The 26,834-nt window shown below is 51.6% G+C and overlaps 1 protein-coding gene across 1 annotated transcript; it reads right to left on the minus strand.

Moving 5' to 3' along the window:
- Window positions 1-1,547: 1,547 nt before the first annotated feature.
- LOC308158589 (zinc finger MIZ domain-containing protein 2-like) lies at window positions 1,548-24,356 on the minus strand. The gene is given in 21 exon segments (XM_080532236.1): window positions 1,548-1,672; window positions 3,218-3,412; window positions 4,273-4,442; window positions 5,061-5,308; window positions 5,915-5,983; window positions 6,305-6,372; window positions 7,210-7,367; window positions 8,260-8,365; window positions 9,372-9,503; window positions 11,648-11,726; window positions 12,108-12,249; window positions 14,123-14,273; window positions 14,748-14,846; window positions 15,373-15,530; window positions 15,630-15,669; window positions 16,784-17,005; window positions 18,838-19,021; window positions 20,527-20,711; window positions 21,918-21,940; window positions 21,943-22,031; window positions 24,254-24,356. Coding segments are annotated over 21 exon segments (2,676 nt in total). The 5' UTR covers window positions 24,304-24,356; the 3' UTR covers window positions 1,548-1,564.
- Between the last annotated feature and the right edge of the window lie 2,478 nt (window positions 24,357-26,834).

Genomic DNA, 26,834 nt, shown 5'->3' on the forward strand with positions numbered 1-26,834 from the left:
ACAGCCACTTTACTACCAAACTATTATATATGTATATCTATTATTACTAGTTACACCACTAGTGTATCCTGTCTTACCTGTACTATTGTCACCTTTATTTTGTATTATGCCTATTGTAAGTAGCCTTGAGAACCAATGGTTCTTGAGCCTAAAGGACCTTAGGGCAGGAGCCTATCTTACTGTTTCCGTAGCATGAGGCGGCTTGATGTACAAGTACACCTCCTGGACATGACGCAACAAGTACAAGTACACCCCCCAGGGTCTTACCCGCAATCCAACCCTTAATGCTGAGCGCCAAGCGGGGAGGCATTGGGTATCATTTTTATAGTCTTTGGTATGACTCCACCGGGGATCGAACTCACAACCTCCCAATCTAGGGCGGACACTCTAACCGCAAGGCCACTGAGCTGCCTATTGCCTTATTGTCTTCAAATTGACCAGATACTACTACTACATATATAATAACTATACCCTGTGTTATAATTTTTTGTCACTTATGTCCTGTACTAGTCTTTAAAAAAAGAAAAATGCTTATTACCTTACTGTCTTGTGCTGCAATGTCAGGAACCGAAGCCTAAGAATTTCTCTCTCTTACATTTCTGTAATGTGACAGTGTAACAATAAACATGAAACTTGAAAACTAAGTTACTTTGGAGTACACAAATAATGGCTTATTGTTTGTGTGTATGTGTGATGATACACAATCAAATCTTGGATTATGTTATTGATGTGAAAATAACATTGAATGACACGCTAGATATTGCATTTAATGGAAACTAGTGGTCAATCAAAGGGAAGGCATTTTAAAAAATCCATCTTTACTCATTTGTCGTTGACAATCACTTTCAGAGCATCCTCGGTCTTTTCATCTTCCATTTATTAAATTAAAAAGGTGTTATTTTTAATCATACTCTGATGATCAACCCCACCAGATTCAGTTGGACATGAGCATACTTCACAACTGTTATGATTCTAATTTACATACACTGATAAATCCCTTCAAAATGACATACAATGACCGTGATCCTAATAGAGAACCGTTGAAGTAAAACTGGATCCATGACAGAGAAGAAAGGTAGTAATAAGGGAATGAATGAGGCCATAGTTTACAGATATATAAAACAATAAAATATGTTACCATAGTTCATAGTCAGACAAAGGACATCAAACAAAGATTCTCATATTTAAAAGTTTTTTTTTTCTCTCAACGTCCCCACCACTGGTGGCCATCTTGGCGGCCATCTTGGCGGCCATCTTGGCTCAAGGGGAGCTCTTATGTTACACGAGGTGTCTTTCATAACCCACGGGGATACGTGGGATACGTTTCTTTTTTTGTAGCTTTCTGTGTGGCGGGGGGGATTGTGGGAGGAGGGGGGAGACTTTGGGAGGTGGGGGGGGGGGGGGGGGGGGGCTTTGGGAGGCTGGAGAGGAGACTGTGGGGTGGGTGGGGGGGAGACTGTGTCGGAGGCGGGGGAGGAGACTGTGGGAGGGGTGGGGGGTAGACTGTGAGAGGGGGGGAGACTGTGTGGGAGGGAGGGGGCAGGGGAGGAGCAGCGAGAGGCGATCAGTTGTTCTCGAAGAGAGAGAGCAGGTCGTCGTTGCTGTTGTTGGGGAGGTCAGGAGGGCCAAGGTAGGACAGCAGCTCGTCAGGGTTGGTCAGCTCTGGAAGCAGCTGCAGGGAGGAGACGAGGAAGACGTGTGTGAAACAATGGAGACAAGATGCCAGGCTGGTCCCAGATCTGTGGCTAACTCCACCCAGGCTGGTCCCAGATCTGTGGCTAACTCCACCCAGGCTGGTCCCAGATCTGTGGCTATAACTCCACCCAGGCTGGTCCCAGATCTGTGGCTATAACTCCACCCAGGCTGGTCCCAGATCTGTGGCTAACTCCACCCAGGCTGGTCCCAGATCTGTGGCTAACTCCACCCAGGCTGGTCCCAGATCTGTGGCTATAACTCCACCCAGGCTGGTCCCAGATCTGTGGCTAACTCCACCCAGGCTGGTCCCAGATCTGTGGCTATAACTCCACCCAGGCTGGTCCCAGATCTGTGGCTAACTCCACCCAGGCTGGTCCCAGATCTGTGGCTAACTCCACCCAGGCTGGTCCCAGATCTGTGGCTAACTCCACCCAGGCTGGTCCCAGATCTGTGGCTAACTCCACCCTCCTTTTATTCTATTATCACTTTATTTTGTTATTTGATTGTTGTTTGTGATGTGAGCTGCTGTGATGCCTTAATTTCCCAATTAAGATTATCTATCCGTCTATCTATCTATCTACCTATCTACCCATCTATCTATCTACCTATCTACCCATCTATCTATCCGTCTATCTACCCATCTATCTATCCGTCTATCTACCCATCTATCTATCCGTCTATCTACCCATCTATCTATCCGTCTATCTACCCATCTATCTATCTGTCTATCTACCCATCTATCTATCCGTCTATCACTCTATCTACCCATTTACCCATCTATCTACCCATCTATCCCTCTATCTACCTATCTATCTATCCATCTATCTATCTGTCTATCCATCTATCTATCCTTCTATCCCTCTATCCGTCTATCTATCTGTCTATCTACCCATCTACCCATCTACCCATCTATCTATCCTTCCATCCCTCTATCTACCTATCTACCTATCTATCAGTCTATCCCTCTATCTACCCATCTATCTATCTATCTATCCGTCTATCTACCCATCTATCTATCGCTCTATCTACCCATCTATCTATCCATCTATCCATCTATCCCTCTATCTATCCGTCTATCTACCCATCTATCTACCCATCTATCTATCTGTCTATCGATCTATCTATCCTTCTATCCCTCTATTTACCTATCTACCTATCTATCAGTCTATCCCTCTATCTACCTATCTATCAGTCTATCCCTCTATCTATCTATCTATCTATCTATCTATCTATCTATCTATCTATCTATCTATCTATCTATCCATCTATCCATCTATCCATCTATCCATCTATCCATCTATCCATCTATCCATCTATCCATCCATCTATCCATCTATCCATCTATCCATCTATCCATCTATCCATCTATCCATCTATCCATCTATCCATCTATCCATCTATCCATCTATCTATCTATCTATCTATCTATCTATCTATCGATCTATCGATCTATCTACCCGTTTATCTTCTCTGGGAGGGAACAGAGGGGGGAACAGAGGGAGGAATAGGGGGTGCCACTCACATCCAAGGAGGGTTCAGGGACCTCGGACCCCGGCGGACCCCCCAACCCGAAGGAGTTATCTGTGTGGAGACGGGGGTTCTGGGAAGGGTTGCGTTGCATCATGTGCGAGTTGCCATGGAGACCTTGATGCTGCTGCTGCTGCTGCTGCTGTAGAGAGGGGTGGGATGAGTCCATACGGCCCGGGTGGGTGGGCATCTGGATTGGAGAGAGGAGGACACGACAGGATATGACATCATATCATCAGCATCCCTGCATCAGACCCTTGTGAGGGTCTCTGTGTCCTGTGAGGTTAAGGACCCCTACTGCAGGACTATAGGGGTTAGGGACCCCCTACTGGAGGACTATAAGAGTTAGGGACCCCTAGTAGAGGACTATAAGAGTTAGGGACCCCTAGTGCAGGACTATAAGAGTTAGGGACCCCTAGTAGAGGACTATAAGAGTTAGGGACCCCTAGTGGGGGACTATAAGAGTTAGGGACCCCTAGTGGGGGACTATAAGAGTTAGGGACCCCTAGTGCAGGACTATAAGAGTTAGGGACCCCTACTGGAGGACTATAAGAGTTAGGGACCCCTACTGGAGGACTATAAGAGTTAGGGACCCCCTACTGCAGGACTATAAGAGTTAGGGACCCCTAGAGGGCTATAGGAGTTAGGGACCCCTACTGCAGGACTATAAGAGTTAGGGACCCCTAGTGCAGGACTATAAGAGTTAGGGACCCCTACTGGAGGACTATAAGAGTTAGGGACCCCCTACTGGAGGACTATAAGAGTTAGGGACCCCTAGAGGGCTATAGGAGTTAGGGCTATCTTATCAGGGATGATGCCATGTGTGCAATATGAGTTCATATACGTTTGTTATTGTATGGACATTACAATCTGCGGAGGCTGGAGGAGGTAGAAATCAGAGGACACACACACTCTCAGACAGACCGACAGACACACACTCTCAGACAGACCGACACACACACACTCTCAGACAGACCGACACACACACACTCTCAGACAGACCGACAGACACACACACACACACTCTCAGACAGACCGACAGACACACACCTGGTTCCCCATGGGGTGGCCGGGGGGCTTGTCGGGGGGGAGGATGCCGCTGGGCAGGTCGGCCTGATAGGAGAGGGGGGGCGGGCCCCCCGAGGAGAAGGGCCCCACGCCGGGGGACCCAGGGCCGCCAGGGAAGTCTGAGAAGCCAGGCTGGTTACCGTACCCCGACCCTGCGCGCACACACACACACACACACACACACACACACACACACACACACACACACACACACACACACACACAGGTTATACACACAACTATAGCTGACACTGAACAGTATTTTGTGAGTTGTTTGGCCTTTTTTTTTTATTAATGTTTTTTTATGAAGTCCACAAATTTGTAGGCCACACACACACATTTTATGGACATGTCCCAAGCTACCAAAGAGCAACGACTCTACATTTGTAGCCACGGTTGTTTAAAGCATTAGTTAATTAGTTAGGGTTAGTTAGTTAGATAGATAGATAGTTAGTTAGGTAGTTAGTTAGGTAGTTAGATAGGTAGTTAGGTAGGTAGTTAGTTAGGTAGGTAGGTAGGTAGGTAGTTAGTTAGGTAGTTAGATAGGTAGTTAGGTAGGTAGGTAGGTAGTTAGTTAGGTAGGTAGGTAGTTAGTTAGTTAGGTAGGTAGGTAGTTAAAGGAGCAGCTGGCTGGCCTACCGTGGCTGGGGTGGGTAGGTAGTTAGTTAGTTAGTTAGTAAGTTAGGTAGTTATGTACTTAGTTAGGTAGTTAGTTAGTTAGTTAGGTAATTAGTTCTTTAGTTAGTTAGAGGAGCAGCTGGCGGGCCTACCTTGGCTGGGGTAGTCAGGAGTACTGCTGCTGTTGCCCCCTGGTGGTAGCGAGGGGTAGGGCGAGGAGGAGGGGCCCAGGGAGGCGATCATCTCCATGACGCTGGGCAGGATCATGTGACTGGGGCTCAGGGTGCGGCAGCGCTTCAGCACCGGTCCGTCCGGCTCCTCCTTGATGTGGAGGTCCGGCTTGATGGGAACAGGCTTCCAGCTGCACACCGGGTCAATGGTGATCTCCTCATACTCCGAACTGGAGAGGGAGGGGTGAGAGGGAGGGAGTGGGAGGGGGATGGGGAGGGAGGGAGGGGGGTAGGGAGAGAGGGAGGGGGGTGGGGAGGGAAGGAGGGGGGTGGGAAGAGGGAGAGGGAGGGTAGAGGGAGGAAGGGAGGTAGAGGGTGGGAGGGGGGTAGAGGGTAGAGGGAGGAGGGGGTTGGATAGAGGGAGGAGAGATAGGGTTGTTTATTACATTGTTGCTGTTTTTTTAAATGTTATTATATTGTTGTTTGTATCTTTATGTCTTACGCACCATCCACACCAAGTCAACTTCCTGTATGTGTGAATATACTTAGGAATAAAATTAATTCTGATTTTGAGAGGTACAGTTGACCTAGAAAGTAGCTTGATTGTTCTTTGTGAGTTTTAGTGGGTCAGAGGTGGTGTCCTCATGCCCAGAGCTGGGTGGGCTTACAGATAGCCCTATCAGGAGGAGAGGAGGGGTCATGTGATTATATAGAGGCCCTATCAGGGCTGGAGGAGGAGTCAGGTGACCTTATAGAGGCCCTATCAGGATGAGAGGAGGGGTCAGGTGACCATATAGAGGCCCTATCAGGGCTAGAGGAGGGGTCATGTGACTTACTTCTGGATGTAGATGAGGATCCCCAGCATGTACTGGTCCACCTCCAGGCCCTCCAGGAGAGCCGTCTTACTGCAGGGGAAACCACAGGGTCAAAGGTCACACAGGGTCAGAGGTCACACAGGGTCAGGGGAAACCACAGGGTCAAAGGTCACACAGGGTCAAAGGTCACACAGGGTCTGGTGACATCTCAACACTGGGAGAACAGAAGATGCTGGATCTAGCAGGAACATTGTACAGTTCTGGGGTCAATTCTGGGGTCCGTTCTAGGGTCAGTTCTGACAGGGCTGGCCATGTGGACATTTATGTGGACATTTTATTAATCCAACATCAGTTCAGACCCTGGAGGTGCTAGGCTGAAGAGGCGTTGACCTCTGACCTCTGAAGACTTACTTGCACACAGGACAGCGCCAGGTCCCCCTCTCACAGTTCAGCTGCAGGTACGACTCCAGGTCAAAACACTGCAGGAGGGGGGGGGGGGGAGAGAGAGAGAGAGAGGGGGGGGGTAGAGAGAGAGATGGTGAGGGAGAGACGGAGAGGGAGAGACACACAGGGTAAGATGAGGTCAAAGTTCAGAAGAATAGTAGTGGACCAATGAGCCGTGTGGAGGATGGTAATGATAAGGCAGCCATGACAGTGTGTGGGAGGGAGAGATAAGAGAGAGAGAGAGAGAGGGAGGGAGGGAGGGGGGTAGAGAGAGAGGCAGAGAGGGGCAGATAGAGAGAGAGAGAGAGAGAGAGAGAGAGAGAGAGAGAGAGAGAGAGGGAGGGAGGGGGGTAGAGAGAGAGGCAGAGAGGGGCAGATAGAGAGAGAGAGAGAGAGAGAGGGAGGGAGGGGGGTAGAGAGAGAGGCAGAGAGGGGCAGATAGAGAGAGAGGGGCAGTAGAGGCAGTCCCAACAGGTGTGTACCTGTATGTATGTGTGTGTGTGTGTGTGTGTGTGTACCTGTATGTGCCTGCAGTCGTGGCCCTGTGTGGGCAGCTGGATGTGTGTGTGTGTGTGTGTACACCTGTATGTGTGTGTGTGTGTATGTACCTGTATGTGTGTGTGTGTGTGTGTGTACCTGTATGTGTATGTATGTGTGTGTACCTGTATGTGTGTGTGTACCTGTATGTGTGTGTGTGTGTGTACCTGTATGTGTGTGTGTACCTGTATGTGTGTGTGTGTGTGTGTGTGTACCTGTATGTGTGTGTATGTGTGTGTACCTGTATGTGTGTGTACCTGTATGTGTGTGTGTGTGTGTGTGTGTGTGTACCTGTATGTGTGTGTGTATGTGTGTGTGTGTGTGTGTGTGTGTACCTGTATGTGTCTGCAGTCGTGTCCCCGTGCGGGCAGCTGGATGCGGCGGAAGGTGATTGGACACTTGAGCGAGACCCTGATGCCCGTCTGCTCCACGCCGTCCTCCCCGTTCAGCCCCGGCGTGCCAGGGATGGTCCCGCTGCTGAAGTTCCTCTTAACTGGGGGGGAGGGGGGAGGAGGAGGGGAGGAGGGGAGGGGGGAGGAAGGAGGAGGGAGGGGGTGGGGAGGGGAGGGGGGAGGAGGAGGGGAGGAGGGGAGGGGGGAGGAAGGAGGAGGGAGGGGAGGAAGGGAGGAGGGGAGGGGGGAGGAAGGAGGGGGGAGGAGGAGGGGGGAGGAAGGGAGGAGGGGAGGGGGGAGGAGGGGAGGGGGTGGGGAGGGGAGGGGGGAGGGGAGGGGGGAGGAGGGGAGGAGGGGAGGGGGGAGGAAGGAGGAGGGAGGGGGTGGGGAGGGGAGGGGGGAGGGGAGGGGGGAGGAGGGGAAGGGGGAGGAAGGAGAAGGGAGGGGGTGGGGAGGGGAGGGGGGAGGGGAGGAGGAGGGGATGTAAATACATGATTACATTTGCGGTCACTTAGTGATCGTGTATCTTTTTGAGAAGCGGTCACGTGACACGAGATTATGATTGCTTCTAAATAGTCTTTTTTAACAGGTTTATTAGTAATAAATTGTATTTTTAGGTTTACAAATTACATTTTGTACAATAAGTTCTGTCATCACTTTCACAGCGTCTTCAACCACACAGACAGTGGTGCTGGACAAACCCTCTTACGGCGTTTATTACATAGTAATTTATGATGATTATGTTTTATGACGGTATTGACAAAAAACTATAATATTGTACTGAATATAAACCAAAAAACCCTAGTGGGTAGGGTTTGTGATAGTGGTGTGTGTGTAAGTTTGTAGGGTGTGATAGTGGTGTGTGTGTATGTTTGTAGGGTGTGATAGTGGTGTGTGTGTGTATGTTTGTAGGGTGTGATAGTGGTGTGTGTGTGTGTGTGTGTGTGTGTGTTTTATAGTGGTGTGTGTGTGTGTGTGTGTGTGTGTACTCACTCTTGGTGACACAGTGCTCTGCGGGCAGCAGCCTCTTCTTCATCAGGCCCTGCAGCACCGAGCGCACCGACGGCCTGTGGACCAGCTGGAGCACGAACAGGTGGGACTGGAGGGGGGAGGAAGGGAGGGGGGAGAGGGAGGGGTGGAGGAAGGGAGGGGGGAGAGGGAGGGAGGGATGGAGGGAAGGAGGGAGGGGAGGAAGGGAGGGAGGGGGTGGAGGGAAGGAGGGAGGGGGGAGAGGGAGAGGTGGAGGAAGGGAGGAGAAGGGGAGGGAGGGGGGAGGAAGGGAGGGGGGAGGAAGGGAGGGGGGAGGGGGAGGGGTGGAGGAAGGGAGGGGGGAGGGGGAGGAAGGGAGGGGGGAGGGGGGAGGGGGAGGGGTGGAGGAAGGGAGGGGGGAGGGGGAGGGGTGGAGGAAGGGAGGGGGGAGAGGGAGGGAGGGATGGAGGGAAGGAGGGAGGGAGGGGGGAGAGGGAGGGGTGGAGGAAGGGAGGGGGGAGAGGGAGGGGTGGAGGAAGGGAGGAGAAGGGGAGGGAGGGGAGGAAGGAAAGGAGGGAGGGAGGGAGGGAGGGAAGGAGGGAGGGGAGGAAGGGAGGGAGGGGGTGGAGGGATAGGGAGGGAGGGAGGAAAGGAGGGAGGGAGGAAGGGGGGAGGGAGGAGGGAGGGAGGGAGGGAAGGGATGGGGAGGGATGGGAGGAGGGAAGGAGGGAGGGAAGGGAGGAGAAGGGGAGGGAGGGGGGGAGGAAAGGAGGCAGAGAGGGAAGGAGGGAGGGAGGGAAGGAAGGAGGGATGGAGGGAGGGAGGGAAGGAGGGATGGAGGAAGAGGAAGGGGGGAGAAGAGGAGGGAGGGGAGGAGGGAGGGAAGGCGGTGGAGGGAAGGAGGGAGGGAAGGGAGGAAAGGAGGGAAGGGAGGGAGGAGGAGGGAGGGAGGAGAAGGGGAGGGAGGGGAGGAGGGAGGGAAGGCGGTGGAGGGAAGGAGGGAGGAAGGGGGAGAGAGGGGGGGAGAAACGGTGTTTAGGATAAAAAATTAAATGGTTTCCGTGAAAACACGTATGTGTGAGTTTGCGTGCGGTGCGTGTGTGTGTGTGTGTGTGTGTGTGTGTGTGTGTACTCACGCAGCAGCAGGCGGTGACGGTGATCTGGATGGTGTTCCTGCCAGGCTGACACACCTGCTTCAGGTACAGGGGCTTGTGGGACGTCTTGTTGTCGCCGCGCTCGATGGTGAGAGGCGTGGCGTTCACACTCACCTGCATGGAGACCACACACACGTGTATGAGTGTGTGTGTGTGTGTGTGTGTGTGTGTGATGGTGAGGGGTGTGTGTGTGTATATATGTGTGTGTGTGTGTATGCGTGTGTGATAGTGAGGGGCGTGTGTGTGTGCGTGTATGTGTGTGTGTGTGTGTAATGGTGAGGGGCATGTGTGTGTGTGTATAGGTGTGAATGTATATATATATATGTGTGTGTGTGTGTGTGTCAGGGTTTCCGTTAGAAAAAATTGCCGCCGGACATCTAATATACAACTAATATAGCTGTTTGTCGCGGTGATTACTGTTGTGTAGCGGCCTATATATGCCATTTAATGTCTATTTCTCATCCGATACGATTAGATGCGAGCTATATAATATATAATAATATAACATGATTCGCATGCGCGCTATGCCATTATGTCCAGCGCTGAACGGGCGCCTCACTGGGAACTGAACAGACAGCATCGATCAATGAACAGACTCCACATTACGTTAACTGAAGTTTGTTAAATTGTTTGGGATTAATGTGAGTTTTCTATTTTCTCTTTCCAGTTTTACCCTTTTTTTTATCAATAAAACAACGTCATTTCTATAACCAGGTCTCGCTGGTTGGGAAGGCATTTCGTTTAGCTGCCTGTCAAATCATACTTAATCGGACTCGGGAGTATGTCAATGAGGAGAACATAACTGTTTATTGAGAAACAATAGGCAGGCTGGGATACGTATATAAAGAAATACCACAATGTCTAGATGTATAACATTTTATTGAACAGTGCAAGCATGTAGGCTTCTGGCGTGACATCGTACCCCTAACGTTCTTAGGGCTTGTTTGAAAAGCTTAGACTGAAAGTTAGTGCCCTGGTCAGATTGTATAACAAGAGGAAGACCGAATGTGGAAAAAAACGTTGTTAAAGCTTTCACCACTGAGCTGGCTGATATGTTACGCAACGGAACAGCTTCGGGAAAACGAGTAGCAGCGCACATAATAGTAAGCAAATACTGACTTCCACTTTTAGTCCTAGGCAAAGGTCCAACACAATCAATTATTACACGTTCAAATGGCTCCCCTATAGCAGGAATGGGATGCAATGGTGCGGGTGGAATGGATTGATTAGGCTTACCCGCCATCTGACAAGTATGGCAACAGCGGCAGTGCTTGGCAACATCCGCCTTCAGTCCGGGCCAAAAGAAATATTTCAATATCAGCTGATAAGTTTTAGTTATACCTAAATGTCCTGACCACTGGCTCTCATGTGCTACAGATAACACCTGTTGTCTATAACCCACAGGCACAACCACTTGTTTTACAGTATTCCACTCACAACCATTTGCATTAGGAGGAGACCATTTACGCATTAATATCCCATCGTTAAGGAAATAAACTACGTTGCCCCCTATTTCAGATTCCTCACTAGCTGCATGTAAAAAACATTTGTTTAATGACTGATCAGCTACTTGAGCGACACGCAATCGCTCGCCGGTTACAGGCAGAGATAGGCTGTCAGCGGATGGTATGGTAGGACTCGGGGAGGATGGTAACTCTACCACTTTCTCCCTGGGAGAAGCTGAAACAATCGGGTTCTCATCCCTTTCAGAAAAGGCTTGCATAATCACTCTATCACAGAGAGAAACATCGCTATCCTCCTCTCTGCCTCGACTCGATTGTGCACGAGTTATAGCGCACACCGGAAACAACCGCTGTTTCGCATAGGCAGCCTACACATTAGGAGTCATCATCATGCCGGTGTCAAATCATATCATAATAAAATAAATACATAGCCTATATATTCGTCTTTTTTAAAATAGAAGGAATCAGAATGTGAACTTTAGCGAATTGTATTCAAATTGTGCTTAGAGGGAATTATTTTCACCGGACATTTATGTCCGACGAGTTTTCAATTTGTCGGACTTCAACAACTTTTACCGGACAAAGTCCGGGAATTACCGGTTAACGGAAACCCTGGTGTGTGTGTGTGTGTGTTTGTGTGTGATAGTGAGGGGCATGTGTATAGGTGTGTGTGTGTGTGTGTGTGTGATGGTGAGGGGCATGTGTGTGTGTGTGTGTGTGTATAGGTGTGTGTTTTATAGGTGTGTGTGTGTGTGTGTTTTATAGGTGTGTGTGTGTGTGTGTGTTGACACTAACCTGCACCGAGGCGGGCCAGTTGGTGTTCATCTGCCGGTCCTCGTGGTGGTAACACTTAAACTGCAGCTCCAGGTCAGGCCTGGCCGCACGAGCACAGAGACACAGATCAGTTAGTCAGGAGGTCAGAGTTACACTGAGTTCAGCACACACCTATGCACACACACACCAATGCACACACACACACCTATACAAACACACACACACCCCTATACACACACACACACACACACACGCGTGCCTATACACACACACACACACACACACACACACACACACACACCTATACATGCACACACCTATACATGCGCACACCTATACATGCGCACACCTACACACACACACACACACACACACACACACACACACCTATACACACGCACACCTACTGACACACACACACACACACACACACACACACACACACACACACACACACACACACACACAGCAGAGTTCTGACCTCATCATGAGAGTCTTGTAGACGGAGTCTCGGAGCTGGAAGACGTGGTTGCTGACGGCCAGGTTGTGCTCCAGGCGGAAGGGCTCCAGCACCACGCCGTCACGCACCGGGAAGGTCAGCCGCAGGTCGTCGCTAGGGTTACCTGAGGACCAGGAAGTCAACAAAGAGGATGTAGTTTGCCACACAAAATGAATACCGGTAAATGGACTGACTTATATAACGCCTTATTCCAAAGTGCTTTACAATGGCCTCTCATTCATTCACCCATTCACAACAACAACAACAACAACAACAACGTGTCTAACATCAAACCCAGATGTGTGTGTGTGTGTGTGTGTGTGTGTGTGTGTGTGTGTGTGAAATATATAGGCTAATGTAATTAATAGAAATGCAATTTTCTTGTTCGTTACTACTTAAAATGCCTAAAATTAGAATCAAGAGCACCACATCAGGTGCAGATGACTAGAACACTGTTAGAGAGGAGTTTGGAGGAGGAGCCTGTGTGGAGTTTGGTTTGCTCCTGCTCCTGTTGAAGTGAGTGGTATCACCATGGCGATATCAAAAGAGCTCTCTGAGGCCTTCAGAAAGAAGGTTGTAGATGCCAACGAGTCTGGGAAAGATCTCCAAACAGTTAGAGATCAGCCGTTCCACTGTCCGGAGAATAGTTTACAAGTGGAAAACATTTAAAACAACTGCCAACATGGCCAGGTCAGGCCGTCCTAGCAAGTTATTAATATTGTTATTATTAATTGTTAATCATAATCTTTGGAGTTCTGTGTGGAATGATTGATCTGATTTGGCTTTTTTTTCTCTGCTTTTTTGTGTTGTTCCAATGCAAACAAAAGAAATAAACATGTCAACACCAAAGCATTTGTAATTGCAACAATTGTCTGGGAGAAGTGATGCGTCATCTGACAGAAGTGCAGGGGTGCCAATATTTTGTCCATGACTGTATAGGTGTGTGTGTGTGTACCGTATTTTCCGGACTATAAGTCGCGGTTTTTTTCATACTTTGGCTGGTCCTGCGACTTATAGTCAGGTGCGACTTATATATCAATAATTCATAATCTCTGACTGACATGAACTGACATACGGTAATCTCTGACTGACATGAACCAAGGAGTAAATCCGCTAGCGCCTCATACACGATAGAATAGCCATTATACTTGACAATGTGGACATTAAACACGACAATGTGGACATTAAACATGATGTTATGGACCTTATACACAATGTTATGGACGTTAGAAACGATATTAAAGTCATTTATTCCTTCCAGAGGCTGTTTAACGTTGCAATGTTGTACCCGCGAGTAGCATTTTGCTACTTCCGGTAGCGCTTCATACGCGATAGAATAGCCATTATACTCGACAATGTGGACATTAAACACGACAATGTGGACATTAAACATGATGTTATGGACCTTATACACAATGTTATGGACGTTAGAAACGATATTAAAGTCATTTATTCCTTCCAGAGGCTGTTTAACGTTGCAATGTTGTACCCGCGAGTAGCATTTTGCTACTTCCGGTAGCGCTTCATACGCGATAGAATAGCCATTATACTCGACAATGTGGACATTAAACACGACAATTTGGACATTAAACATGATGTTATGGACCTTATACACAATGTTATGGACGTTAGAAACGATATTAAAGTCATTTATTCCTTCCAGAGGCTGTTTAACGTTGCAATGTTGTACCCGCGAGTAGCATTTTGCTACTTCCGGTAGCGCTTCATACGCGATAGAATAGCCATTATACTCGACAATGTGGACATTAAACACGCTGATTCCGCCAAGCCCGTTCCCTTGAACCATGCGACTTATAGTCCAGTGCGACTTATATGTGGTTTTTTCCTCTTCATGGCCCATTTTTGGCCTGCTGCGACTTATACTCGGGTGCGACTTATAGTCCGGAAAATACGGTATATGTGTGTGTGTGTGTGTGTGTGTGTGTGTGTATGTGTGTGTGTGTGTGTGTGTGTGTGTGGGGGGGGGGGGGTCTTACCTGTGGGGGGAGGGGGGGGCAGGGTGGCCATGTTGGGTTTGACGTCGTGGCCGGGGGACATGTAGGGGGCCATGGAGCTGCCAGGGGTGATGGGGGGGGTGGGGTTCCCCGGGAGGGGGGAGCTGGGGTACCCTGGCATCGCTCGCCCAGGCTGGAGGAGAGAGGGAGGGGGGGAGGGGGAGAGGGAGAGGAGCGGGAGGGAGGGAGAGAGAGAGAGAGAGAGAGAGAAAGAGGGAAAGAGGGAAAGAGAGAGAGAGAGAGAGAGAGAGAGAGAGAGAGAGAGAGAGAGAGAGAGAGAGAGAGAGAGAGAGAGAGAGAGACAAAGTTAGATTGCTTCAGAACCAAAAATACAGACTAGAGTAAATGGATTTCAGACACACAGGTCTGGAGCCTGTAATGGCAGGAGAATGGTGTGTGTGTGGTGTGGTGTGGTGTGGTGTGGTGTGGTGTGGTGTGTGTGTGTGTGTGTGTGTGTGTGTGGTGTGGTGTGGTGTGGTGTGGTGTGGTGTGGTGTGGTGTGGTGTGGTGTGTGTGTGGTGTGGTGTGGTGTGGTGTGGTGTGGTGTGGTGTGGTGTGGTGTGGTGTGGTGTGGTGTGTGTGTGTGTGGTGTGCGGGGGTCTCCTACCCCGTTGACGGCAGCCTGGCTGAAGGTGTTGTATGGCCCTCCAGCGCCCCCTGCTGCTAGGGCGCTCAGCGCACCGCCCTGCCCGTTAAACTGCTCCTGCTGAAACACACACACAGGCCATAAACTTCAGATGTAAATCCAACTGAACAGATTTAATTCCCTGTTGAGGACAAAAACACCTCAAAACAACAACTGAAGACGTCTGCAGTAGAGGCCTGGCAGGGCGTCACCAGAGAAGACACCCAGTGTAACTACTTCAGGTAGTTATGGCACGCAAAGGATAGTGTTGAGAAGTTTATTTTTAATAGTTTTCTCCCCAATACCTTTGGAGCCCTGGAATATCTTTCTTGTACTTTCTAAATGTGAACCACCCCCCCCCCCACCACACCACCACCAATCCAAACTGTTGGGAGTAGAGTTACAAGAAGACAACATTCTTCTTGTTTCCAATACTTAGAGGGCACTGCAGTGATGTTGTATAAACCTACAGCTAAAGCTAATAATAATAGATGTCATTTAAAAGCGCCTTTTCTCAGACTCAAGGACATTGTACAAAAATACAGAAAGATAAAATCGTAGTCAAGATCAAGCTAGGCCTTTAAGCTAGGCCTGAGGACCAACCTACCTTGTAGTACTGCCCTGGGTTGGCCGGTCCAGGCGGGTACGGACCAAGGCCGCCCTGCTGCATGGGCATCTTGTGTGTCTGGTAGGAGGGGGAGGTGGTGGAGCGCTGGGGTCCGGGCCCGTGGTACTGCATCTGCTGCCCAGGGTAGGGGCCCTGGCCTGGGCCGGGAGACGGGCCGGGACCACCCATACCTGGTCCCCCCATACCTGGACCACCCATTCCTGGCCCCCCCATTCCTGGCCCCCCCATCCCAGGACCACCCATTCCTGGACCTCCATACTGTTGCCCTGGGAAACCCTGAGGGAGAATAGAATCAACTTCATTGTCCAATTCTGAATCCTATCACAGCCAGTTAGCTAGCTAGCTGAATTCTATCACAGCCAGTTAGCTAGCTAGCTGAATTCTATCACAGCCAGTTAGCTAGCTAGCTGAATGCTATCACCGGCAGTTAGTTAGCTATGCCATTAGTTTAATGTCTCATTTGAGCCGCGCTGCCGGTGTCCATGGTGACGCGAGTGGAATGTGATAGCCGTTATCTGGCTGTTTCTCTGTCGTTACTGGGAGTTGAGAAACAGGTTTTAGAGTAGTTAGAACTCCAAATATGGTGTTCCAAAATGCGTTCTTGTACTCTACTCTACTTCTTGTCGGTCTACCCTCTAGATAGAGCATATCTATACTATAGAGCATATCTGTACATATCTGAGAAAGCATGTTGGAACACAGCCCATGTTCAGGAGCATGTTGGAACACAGCCCATGTTGGAACACAGCCCATGTTCAGGAGCATGTTGGAACACAGCCCAATTTCAGGAGCGTGTTGGAACACAGCCCATGTAGAGGAGCATGTTGGAACACATGATGGAGAGAGTCACATACGTGCTGCTATTATTACTACTACTACTACTACTGTTACTGTTACTACTACTACTATTACTACTACTACTACTACTACTACTGCTGCTGCTGCTGTTACTACTACTGCTACTGCTGCTGCTACTACTACTACTACTACTACTACTACTACTACTGTTACTACTACTGCTGCTGCTGTTACTGCTACTACTACTACTACTACTGCTACTGCTGCTACTGTTACTACTACTACTACTACTACTGCTGCTACTGTTACTACTACTACTACTGTTACTACTACTGTTACTCCTACTACTACTGCTACTGCTGCTGCTACTACTACTACTACTACTACTACTACTACTACTGTTACTACTACTGCTGCTGCTGCTGTTACTGCTACTACTACTACTACTGCTGCTACTGTTACTACTACTACTGCTACTACTACTACTACTGCTGCTACTCCTACTCCTACTCCTACTGTTACTCCTACTGTTACTCCTACTCCTACTCCTACTACTGCTGCTCCTAGCTGCCTACGGTTCCTCCCGCCTCACCTCAGGGTTGTAGGGCCGCTTGAGCCCCTGCTGCGGCCGGGGGGGTCCCTGCTGGGCGCCGGGGGGGTAGCCGGGGTGCTGGGGCATCCTCTGGCCTTGGGGGGCGTACATGGGGCCCATGGAGGGGGGGCGGGCCTGGCCCATGCCTGGGGACATGCCTGGGGGGCCGCGGGGGCCGGGGTGGGACATGAACTGGCTGTTGTAGGCACCTGGCCCCCCCATCTGGAAAGGGAACCATGCCAACCAATGTCAGTGTCTTTTCCTGTTATGTTAATATCGACACCTACTAGTTTATAGATATATTAGTCTAATATCTACCTATATTAGTCTAATATCTACCTGTTACCACGCCTGTTTAACTCATTTGGTGCCGAGGGTGGATAAAGGGTGGCCCAAATAGTCAACTTTCTAGAGTGCCACGGGTGAATCTATACAGCAAAAATAAACAATAAATGAAGATGCTTGGTTTTGTAGCCAATCAAAGTGTTGTTGCTAGGTAGATACCAGATAGAACACATGGCACTCTAGGTGGTGAGTGTTCTGGAATTATTTGTCAGTTGATGAGTTAAGCTCTGTGTGTGTGTATATACATATATCTCTGTCTGTTCTCTACTGAACATGTTTAAATAGTGGGGAAACTGTAACTATCACTTTCTGTGGAAATGGACTATGCACTACCTCATCCCACCAGCAGGGGGTGCAGTAACCAGTCTGTCACACAGATTGACTGGCTGCCCACCATCTTGGCTGGATCTCTCACTTCCCAGGTCACTACCCTAACCTGGACTAACCCTAACCCTAACCCTTACCTGTCTCACTCCATTACCTGGCTCCTTTACTACCTGGTTGTCTGACTGTACTACCTGTCTCACATGTCTGTCTCACTGTTCCACCTGACTCTTTTCTACCTCTCTCCTACCCATCTCTGTCTCACCTGTCTGTCTCTATTCTACCTGTCTAACTGTTACCTGTCTAACTGTTACCTGTCTCTCTTTCACCTGTCTATCTGATCTCTGTCTGACTCTATTCAACCTGTCTCCCCATACTACCTGTCTGATTGTCTCACCTGTCTGTCTGGTGAGTGGTAGTACATCTGTCTCACCTGTCTGACTGTACTACCTGTCTGACCGTCTCACCTGTCTGACTGTCTCACCTGTCTGACTGTACTACCTGTCTGACTGTACTACCTGTCTGACCGTCTCACCTGTCTGACTGTCTCACCTGTCTGTCTGTGCTACCTGCCTCACCTGTCTGTCTGTGCTACCTGTCTAACCTGTCTCACATGTCTGACTGTCTCGCCTGTCTGTCTGTGCTACCTGCCTCACCTGTCTGTCTGTGCTACCTGTCTAACCTGTCTCACATGTCTGACTGTCTCGCCTGTCTGTCTGTACTACCTGTCTGACTGTCTCACCTCTCTGTCTGACCGTCTCACCTGTCTCACTGTACGACAGGTCTGACTGTCTCACCTGTCTGTCTGTGCTACCTGTCTCACCTGCCTGAATCTCTCACCTGTCTGACTGTCTCACCTGTCTGTCTGTCTCACCTGTTTGACTGTGCTACCTGCCTCACCTGTCTGTCTGTGCTACCTGCCTCACCTGTCTGTCTGTGCTACCTGTCTAACCTGTCTCACATGTCTGACTGTCTCGCCTGTCTGCCTGTACTACCTGTCTGACTGTCTCACCTCTCTGTCTGTGCTACCTGTCTCACCTCTCTGTCTGTGCTACCTGTCTCACCTCTCTGTCTGTGCTACCTGTCTCACCTCTCTGTCTGTGCTACCTGTCTCACCTCTCTGTCTGTGCTACCTGTCTCACCTCTCTGTCTGTGCTACCTGTCTCACCTCCCTGTCTGTGCTACCTGTCTCACCTCTCTGTCTGTGCTACCTGTCTCACCTCTCTGTCTGTGCTACCTGTCTCACCTCTCTGTCTGTGCTACCCGTCCGACCTCTCTGTCTGTGCTACCTGTCTCACCTCTCTGTCTGTGCTACCCGTCCGACCTCTCTGTCTGTGCTACCTGTCTCACCTGCCTGTCTGTGCTACCCGTCCGACCTGTCTCACCTGGCTGTAGTTCATTTCCTGGTTCTGTTTCTCCTGCAGGGCAGCGACCGTTGCCGTGGCGGTGGCCGTTGCCGTGGCGGCGGCTGCTGCGACTGCTGCTGCTGCGGCCGCCTGGGTGAAGTCTGTGTGGGGGCGGCCCCCCTGGTTGGGCATGCCCACCGACCCCCCCCCGTTGTTAGGGTAGCTAGGGGGGCAGAGAGAGAGAAAGAGAGAGAGAGAGGAGGGGAGGTAGAGGGGGTGAGGGAGAGAGGGGGGGGGGGGAGGGAGAGAGAGGGTGAGGGAGAAACAGGGTCAGGGAAAGAGAGAGTGAGAGCGGGGGGCAGAGAGAGAGGGTGAGAGAGAGTGGGGGGGAAATAGAGAGAGAGAGGGAGAGAGAGATGGGGGGAGGTAGAGGGGGGAGAGAGAGAGAGGTAGAGAGAGAGAGGGTGAAGGAAAGAGAGAGTGATGGGGGGGCAGAGAGAGGGAGAGAGAGAGAGAGGGTGAGGGAGAGAGAGAGAGAGGGTGAGGGAGAGAGAGAGAGAGAGAGAGAGAGGGTGAGGGAGAGAGAGAGAGGGTGAGGGAGAGAGAGAGAGGGTGAAGGAAAGAGAGAGTGATGGGGGGGCAGAGAGAGGGAGAGAGAGAGAGGGTGAGGGAGAGAGAGAGAGGGTGAGAGAGAGAGAGAGAGAGAGAGAGAGGGTGAGGGAGAGAGAGAGAGAGAGAGAGAGAGGGTGAGGGAGAGAGAGAGAGAGAAAACATGTTTGTTTTTGTTTTCTTTTTAACAGTCGTGTTAGTGTTTAACAGAGAACACTCCGGCTCCAGGTCCTCTGAGGTGAATCAGTGGCAGCGGCACAGGGGCCAAAGGTCACCACCGGCGCTATCGCTATCAAACATGTTAGCTGCTATTTCATCTGCCACTTCCTGCTTCCTGGAGGGTGTCCCTCCCTGTGCGCCGCGGTCAGGGTTCAGGAGGGTGTCCCTCCCTGTGCGCCTCGGTCAGGGTTCAGGAGGGTGTCCCTCCCTGTGCGCCTCGGTCAGGGTTCAGGAGGACTCACCCGTCCAAACCAGAGGTGAGGGGGGGGGAGGGGAGGGGGGGGGAGGTACGCTGTCACTGGGTGACTCACAGGCAGATGTACAGTAGAGACAGACACACAGAGAGAGAGAGACAGAGAGACAGACAGACAGATGAGACAGACAGACAGAGAAAGACAGTGAGACAGAGAGAGACAGACAGGCAGACAGAGAGGCAGACAGACAGACAGACAGAGAGGCAGACAGACAGACAGAGAGAGAGAGACAGACAGAGAGACAGAGAGACAGACAGGCAGACAGGCATACAAATAGAGGCATACAGACAGAGACAGACAGATGAGACAGATGAGACAGAGAGACAGACAGACAGAGAAAGACAGTGAGACAGAGAGATAGAGAGAGACAGACAGGCAGACAGATACAGACAGACAGACAGACCAACCTACAGACAGACAGGCATACAGACAGACAGACAGACCAACCTACAGAGAGACAGACAGACAGACAGACAGGCATACAGGCATACAGGCAGACAAACAGACAGACAGACAGGCATACAGGCATACAGGCAGACAGACAGACAGACAGACAGACAAACAAACAGGCAGACAGGCAGACAGACAGACAGCTAGCTAACACACTATTAGGCTCCAGCTCAGCGGGTCTGATCATCACACTGACCTGCCGGGGTACCCTGGTCCCGGGGCGTAGCCCCCGCCCCCCCGGCCGTACATGCCCTGCTGCAGGTAGCCCTTGTTGGGCTCGGGGTACCCCTGCTGCCCCAGGTACTGCTGGGCCATGCCCCCCGGACCCCCGCCCTGCAACATGTGGCTGTTCCCTCCCGGACCCATCTGAGGCCCCTGGCCCTGGGGGGGGGGGGGGAAGGAGGGGGAGAGAGGGAGGGGGAGAGAGAGAGGCAGAGAGAGAGAGAGAGGCAGAGAGAGAGAGGGAGAGAGAGAGGCAGAGAGAGAGAGAGAGAGAGAGAGAGAGAGGGGGAGAGAGGGAGGGGAGGGAGGTGGAGAGAGAGAGAGAGGGTGTGGAGGAGAGAGAGAGGCAGAGAGAGAGAGAGAGAGGCAGAGGGAGAGAGAGAGAGAGAGGCAGAGAGAGAGAGAGAGAGAGAGAGAGGGGGAGAGAGGGAGGGGAGGAGGTGGAGAGAGAGAGAGAGAGAGAGAGACAGAGAACATAAGTTTGTTTTCTTCCTTCACTCGTCAGGTGGAGTTTCCTAATCAGGCTCTTCTGGTTTGGTTGTTTAGTTCCTCACCTGCGTCTCTCTACCTGTCTGTGCAAACAGAGACTACACACATCAACCCTCCCCATAACCGCCTGGTTATGAACCCTGACCCTACCCATAACCCCCTGGTTATGAACCCTGACCCTACCCATAACCCCCTGGTTATGAACCCTGACCCTACCCATAACCCCCTGGTTATGAACCCTAACCCTACCCCTCCCCCTGGTTACGAACCCTACCCCTCCCCCTGGTTACGAACCCTACCCTCCCCCTGGTTACGAACCCTAACCCTCCCCCTGGTTATGAACCCTACCCCTCCCCCTGGTTATGAACCCTAACCCTCCCCCTGGTTATGAACCCTAACCCTCCCCCTCCCCCTGGTTATGAACCCTACCCCTCCCCCTGGTTATGAACCCTACCCCTCCCCCTGGTTACGAACCCTACCCCTCCCCCTGGTTATGAACCCTAACCCTCCCCCTGGTTACGAACCCTACCCCTCCCCCTGGTTACGAGCGGCTCTGAGCGGCTGGGTTGTGTCACCTGGGATGTTTGTTTTAGAAAGGAGGTCATCAGGACAGACCTGGCGGTAATTAAACTACAGATAGCGGCTTTAATGGGGTCATGGGTGTGTACCTGGTTGTGTGACACCACCACACACACGCACACGCACACGCAAACACGCAGGCACACACACGACACATGAAGACCAGCTGACACGCACGCATGAGCATGCATGCACGCACACACTCACACACACACACACACACACACACACACACACACACACACGCACACGCACACGCACACGCACACGCACACACACGCACACACACACTCTTACCTGGCTAGGTGAAGGGTTGGTGACCCCCAGACGGTGGTGACCACCGACAGAGATCCTGTGGGCTGATTGGTTCCTTGCTGCCAGTTCGAGGGGTCATAGGGGTATGAGCCGTCGCTATTGGAGGAGAGAGAGAGGGGGGGGGGGGGAGGGGAGAGAGAGAGAGAGAGAGAGAGAGAGGGAGAGAGAGAGAGGAGAGAGAGAGAGAGAGGGGGGGGGAGGAGAGAGAGAGAGAGAGGGGGGGGGGGGAGAGAGAGCGAGAGAGAGAGAGAGAGAGAGAAAGAGATTACTGGAGGAGGATCATGGGAGCCCTGCAAGGACTTCGTACCAGGGGAGGCTAGTGGAGGTAGGTACCAATGAGCCTGTCCTCCGATTTCTACCTCCACCAGCCTCCCCTGGTGTTCTACCTCCCCCAGCCTCCCCTGGTGTTCTACCTCCCCCAGCCTCCCCTGGTGTTCTACCTCCCCCAGCCTCCCCTGGTGTTCTACCTCCCCCAGCCTCCCCTGGTGTTCTACCTCCCCCAGCCTCCCCTGGTGTTCTACCTCCCCCAGCCTCCCCTGGCGTTCTACCTCCGCCAGCCTCCCCTGGTGTTCTACCTCCACCAGCCTCCCCTGGTGTTCTACCTCCGCCAGCCTCCCCTGGTGTTCTACCTTCACCAGCCTCCCCTGGCGTTCTACCTCCCCCCTGCCTCCCCTGCCTCCCCTGGTGTTCTACCTCCCCAGCCTCCCCTGGTGTTCTACCTCCCTCAGCCTCCCCTGGCGTTCTACCTCCCTCAGCCTCCCCTGGCGTTCTACCTCCGCCAGCTTCCCCTGGTGTTCTACCTCCACCAGCCTCCCCTGGTGTGGTGTTCTACCTCCACCAGCCTCCCCTGGTGTTCTACCTACCCCCCAGCCTCCCCTGGTGTTCTACCTACCCCCAGCCTCCCCTGGTGTTCTACCTCCCCCAGCCTCCCTGGTGTTCTACCTCCCCCAGCCTCCCCTGGTGTTCAACTTCCACCAGCCTCCCCTGGTGTTCTACCTCCCCCAGCCTCCCCTGGTGTTCTACCTCCACCAGCCTCCCCTGGTGTTCTACCTCCCCCAGCCTCCCCTGGTGTTCAACCTCCACCAGCCTCCCCTGCTGTTCTACCTCTACTAGCCTCCCCTGGTGTTCTACCTCCGCCATGCAGGAGGTATAGCCGGCGTCTAATGATCACAAGGTTGGCAGGTCGGCGGTTCGAACCCCAGCTGGCCACATGTGTGAATGTGTGTGTGAATGGGTGAATGAGAGGTTGTTGTAAAGCACTCTGGAATAAGGTCGCTATATAAGTCAGTCCATTTACCATTTACTGTGCATAAAGAGTGTTGTTGTCATTTCTCAACGGTGAAAATAACATGTACACAAACAGGATGTGAGGTCACCGATTGAGTCAAGGCTCAACCATGCTACACTCAGACAGACCCAGAGACTCGCTGGGTGTGTGTGTGTGTGTGTGTGTGTGTATGTGTGTGTCTCCGTCTCCGTGTGTGTGCTATGTCAGTTCCATGTAGAGGATAATCATGCGCACGGGCACGGGCACGCGCACGCGCACGCACACGCACACGCACACACACAAAGAGGGATATGGTCCAATCGAAAGCGTGCGTGACATGAGCAGAATTGGCTTATTGCAACGTTGCAGCAGCCCTGTTATTGGTGGAAGGTTAATGCCACACGCAGGTCATTTGCATGTCACGACCAGCCCATGGTTGCCAGGGAAACGAACGTTCTCCAACCTGGACAGAACCAGTCAGCCACGCAGGTGGACCCTCGCTCCCGGCAGGAAGAGCGGCAACTTTACAACTTCAACCTCACCTCCGTTCAAACAAGACCCACACACAGGCCAGGTTAGGAGGGAGGACACAGGTGTGTGTGTGTGTGCGTGTGTGTGTGTGTGTGTACCTGTGTGGGTTAGGAGGCAGGCCAAGTGTGTGTGTGTGTGTGTGTACCTGTGTGGGTTAGGAGGCATGCCAGGTGTGTGTGTGTGTGTGTGTGTGTGTGTGTGTGTGTGTGTACCTGTGTGGGTTAGGAGGCATGCCAGGTGTGTGTGTGTGTGTGTGTGTGTACCTGTGTGGGTTAGGAGGCATGCCATGTGTGTGTGTGTGTGTGTGTGTGTGTGTGTGTGTGTGTGTGTGTGTGTACCTGTGTGTGTTAGGAGGCAGGCCAAGTGTGTGTGTGTGTGTGTGTGTACCTGTGTGGGTTAGCTGGCAGGCAAGGTGTGTGTGTGTGTGTGGGTTAGGAGGCAGGCCAGGTGTGTGTGTGTGTGTGTGTGTGTGTGTGTGTACCTGTGTGGGTTAGGAGGCAGGCCGTGTGTGTGTGTGTACCTGTGTGGGTTTGGAGGCAGGCCAGGTTTCATGGAGTTGATGGGGTTCATTGGAGGGACGTTGGGGTCAGCAGGATCCCCCACACTCCTCACCTGCAGGCAGCTGGAACACAGAGGTGAGACAGGTTAACATGGAGGTGAGACAGGTTAACATCACGCCACTTGAACAGTTTCTTTCCCCAAAGCCACAGCCCTCCTCAATAACTCCTGATCATTGCACCAGGCACTTTACATGTTTTTGCATTAAGTTGTACAGTATATTTATTCACTCGTATTGGTACTGTATACATTTTCTTGAGTATGTTGTGGTCTTGCTGTACTGTAGCTGTTCAGCATGGTAGAATACCAAGTCATGTTCCTAGTGCACTGCACATGGCGAATAAATAAGAGAATAAATAAATAAGGTTAAGATGAGGGTGAGACAGGTTAACATGAGGGTGTGTGTGTGTGTGAGAGACAATAATAAGAGAATGTGAATTGAATTGAATGATAAAAGAAACAAGTAGGATGAGGTAATCAGGTGATAAAGTGATGGTAGTCGTTCTGACCAGTCGGGACCAGTCGTGCTGATGTAGAACAGTAGTGCAAAATGCTGTGCGGGTTACAATGAGATGAGATGCAATATCAGACATACAGTATGCAATAACATAGTACAGATATGATACAGTACAGGAAGTTCACGTAGTAACCAGGTGATGCAAAAATGCAGTGCAGGTTGCAACGAGGTGTAATCCGCTGTCATACGGTGAGCAATACAGTGCACATAATGGAGCAGAGCAGGAAGTACAAGTAGTGTGTTCATTCAAGTAGGTAGTGTGCAGGTAGGTAGTGTGCAGGTAGTCATAATATATATTATTAATCCAGCCTCCCCTGGTGTTCTACCTCCACCAGCCTCCCCTGGTGTTCTACCTCCACCAGCCTCCCCTGGTGTTCTACCTCCGCCAGCCTCCCCTGGTGTTCTACCTCCACCAGCCTCCCCTGGTGTTCTCCCTCCCCTAGCCTCCCCTGGTGTTCTACCTCCACCAGCCTCCCCTGGTGTTCTACCTCCGCCAGCCTCCCCTGGTGTTCTACCTCCGCCAGCCTCCCCTGGTGTTCTACCTCCGCCAGCCTCCCCTGGTGTTCTACCTCCCCCAGCCTCCCCTGGTGTTCTACCTCCACCAGCCTCCCCTGGTGTTCTACCTCCACCAGCCTCCCCTGGTGTTCTACCTCCACCAGCCTCCCCTGGTGTTCTACCTCCACTAGCCTCCCCTGGTGTTCTACCTCCACCAGCCTCCCCTGGTGTTCTACCTCCACCAGCCTCCCCTGGTGTTCTACCTCCACCAGCCTCCCCTGGTGTTCTACCTCCACCAGCCTCCCCTGGTGTTCTACCTCCCCCAGCCTCCCCTGGTGTTCTACCTCCACCAGCCTCCCCTGGTGTTCTACCTCCCCCAGCCTCCCCTGGTGTTCTACCTCCACCAGCCTCCCCTGGTGTTCTACCTCCCCCAGCCTCCCCTGGTGTTCTACCTCCCCCAGCCTCCCCTGGTGTTCTACCTCCACCAGCCTCCCCTGGTGTTCTACCTCCCCAAGCCTCCCCTGGTGTGACAGGGTCTCCAGGTAGCAGGGGAGATCAGGTCACATCTGGGGTCACACACACACACACACACACACACACACAGCTGCTACACACCACAGATTCCTCGTAGCTGAGAGCAGCTTAGTGCTAAAAATAGCTGCAGATTTTAAAAAGGTGGAAAATATGATATTGAGTCAGTGGATTGTCTCTGTGTGGCCAAAAGACAGGCAGCGCAGCACTACACACACACGCAGCACCACACGCACACACACACACACACACACACACACACACACACGCAGCACCACACACACACACACACACACACACACACACACACACACACACACACACAGCACCACACACAGCACCACACACAGCACCACACACAGCACCACACACACACACACACACACACACACACACACACACGCTAGTGAAGATGTTTCATAATGATGGTTCAGATCCCTCGAGGGGCCTTTGTTCAAAGGATTGTCGTCGTCATCCCCTACTGCCCCCCCACCCGCCCACAGGCCCCCCCCACCCCGCCCCCCACCCACCACTCCAACATCTCTGGGTTAAGCGCCATTAACTGACATGCTCATTTGTTACTAACATCAATGCCTTTCACACCTCCCCCTCCTTCTCCTCCTCCTCTCTCCTCCCTCCCCCCTCCCATGTCACTCTGCTCGCTAGATTTAGGTCAGACATCCTCCAGCTTGAAAAAAAAAAGGGGGAACAGAACAGAGGAGGGGGGAGGGGGGAGGAGAAGGAAGAGGGAGGAGGAGAGGGAGGGGTGTCTGAGTTTATGAGAGAGAGAAGGACACCTACAAGGATAATAGAGAGGGAGGGATAGAGAGAAAGATAGATAGGGAGGGAGGATAGAGAGAGAGAGAGGGGGAGGGAAAAAGAGAGAGATAGAGAGGGAGGGAGGGAGGATAGAGAGAGAGAGAGGGAGGGAAAAAGAGAGAGATAGAGAGGGAGGAAGGGAGGGAGGATAGAGAGAGAGAGAGAGAGGGGGAGGGAAAAA

The sequence above is a fragment of the Nansenia antarctica genome (genome assembly GCF_963989245.1).
Source record: "Nansenia antarctica genome assembly, chromosome: 5".
Classification (NCBI taxonomy): Eukaryota; Metazoa; Chordata; class Actinopteri; order Argentiniformes; family Microstomatidae; genus Nansenia; species Nansenia antarctica.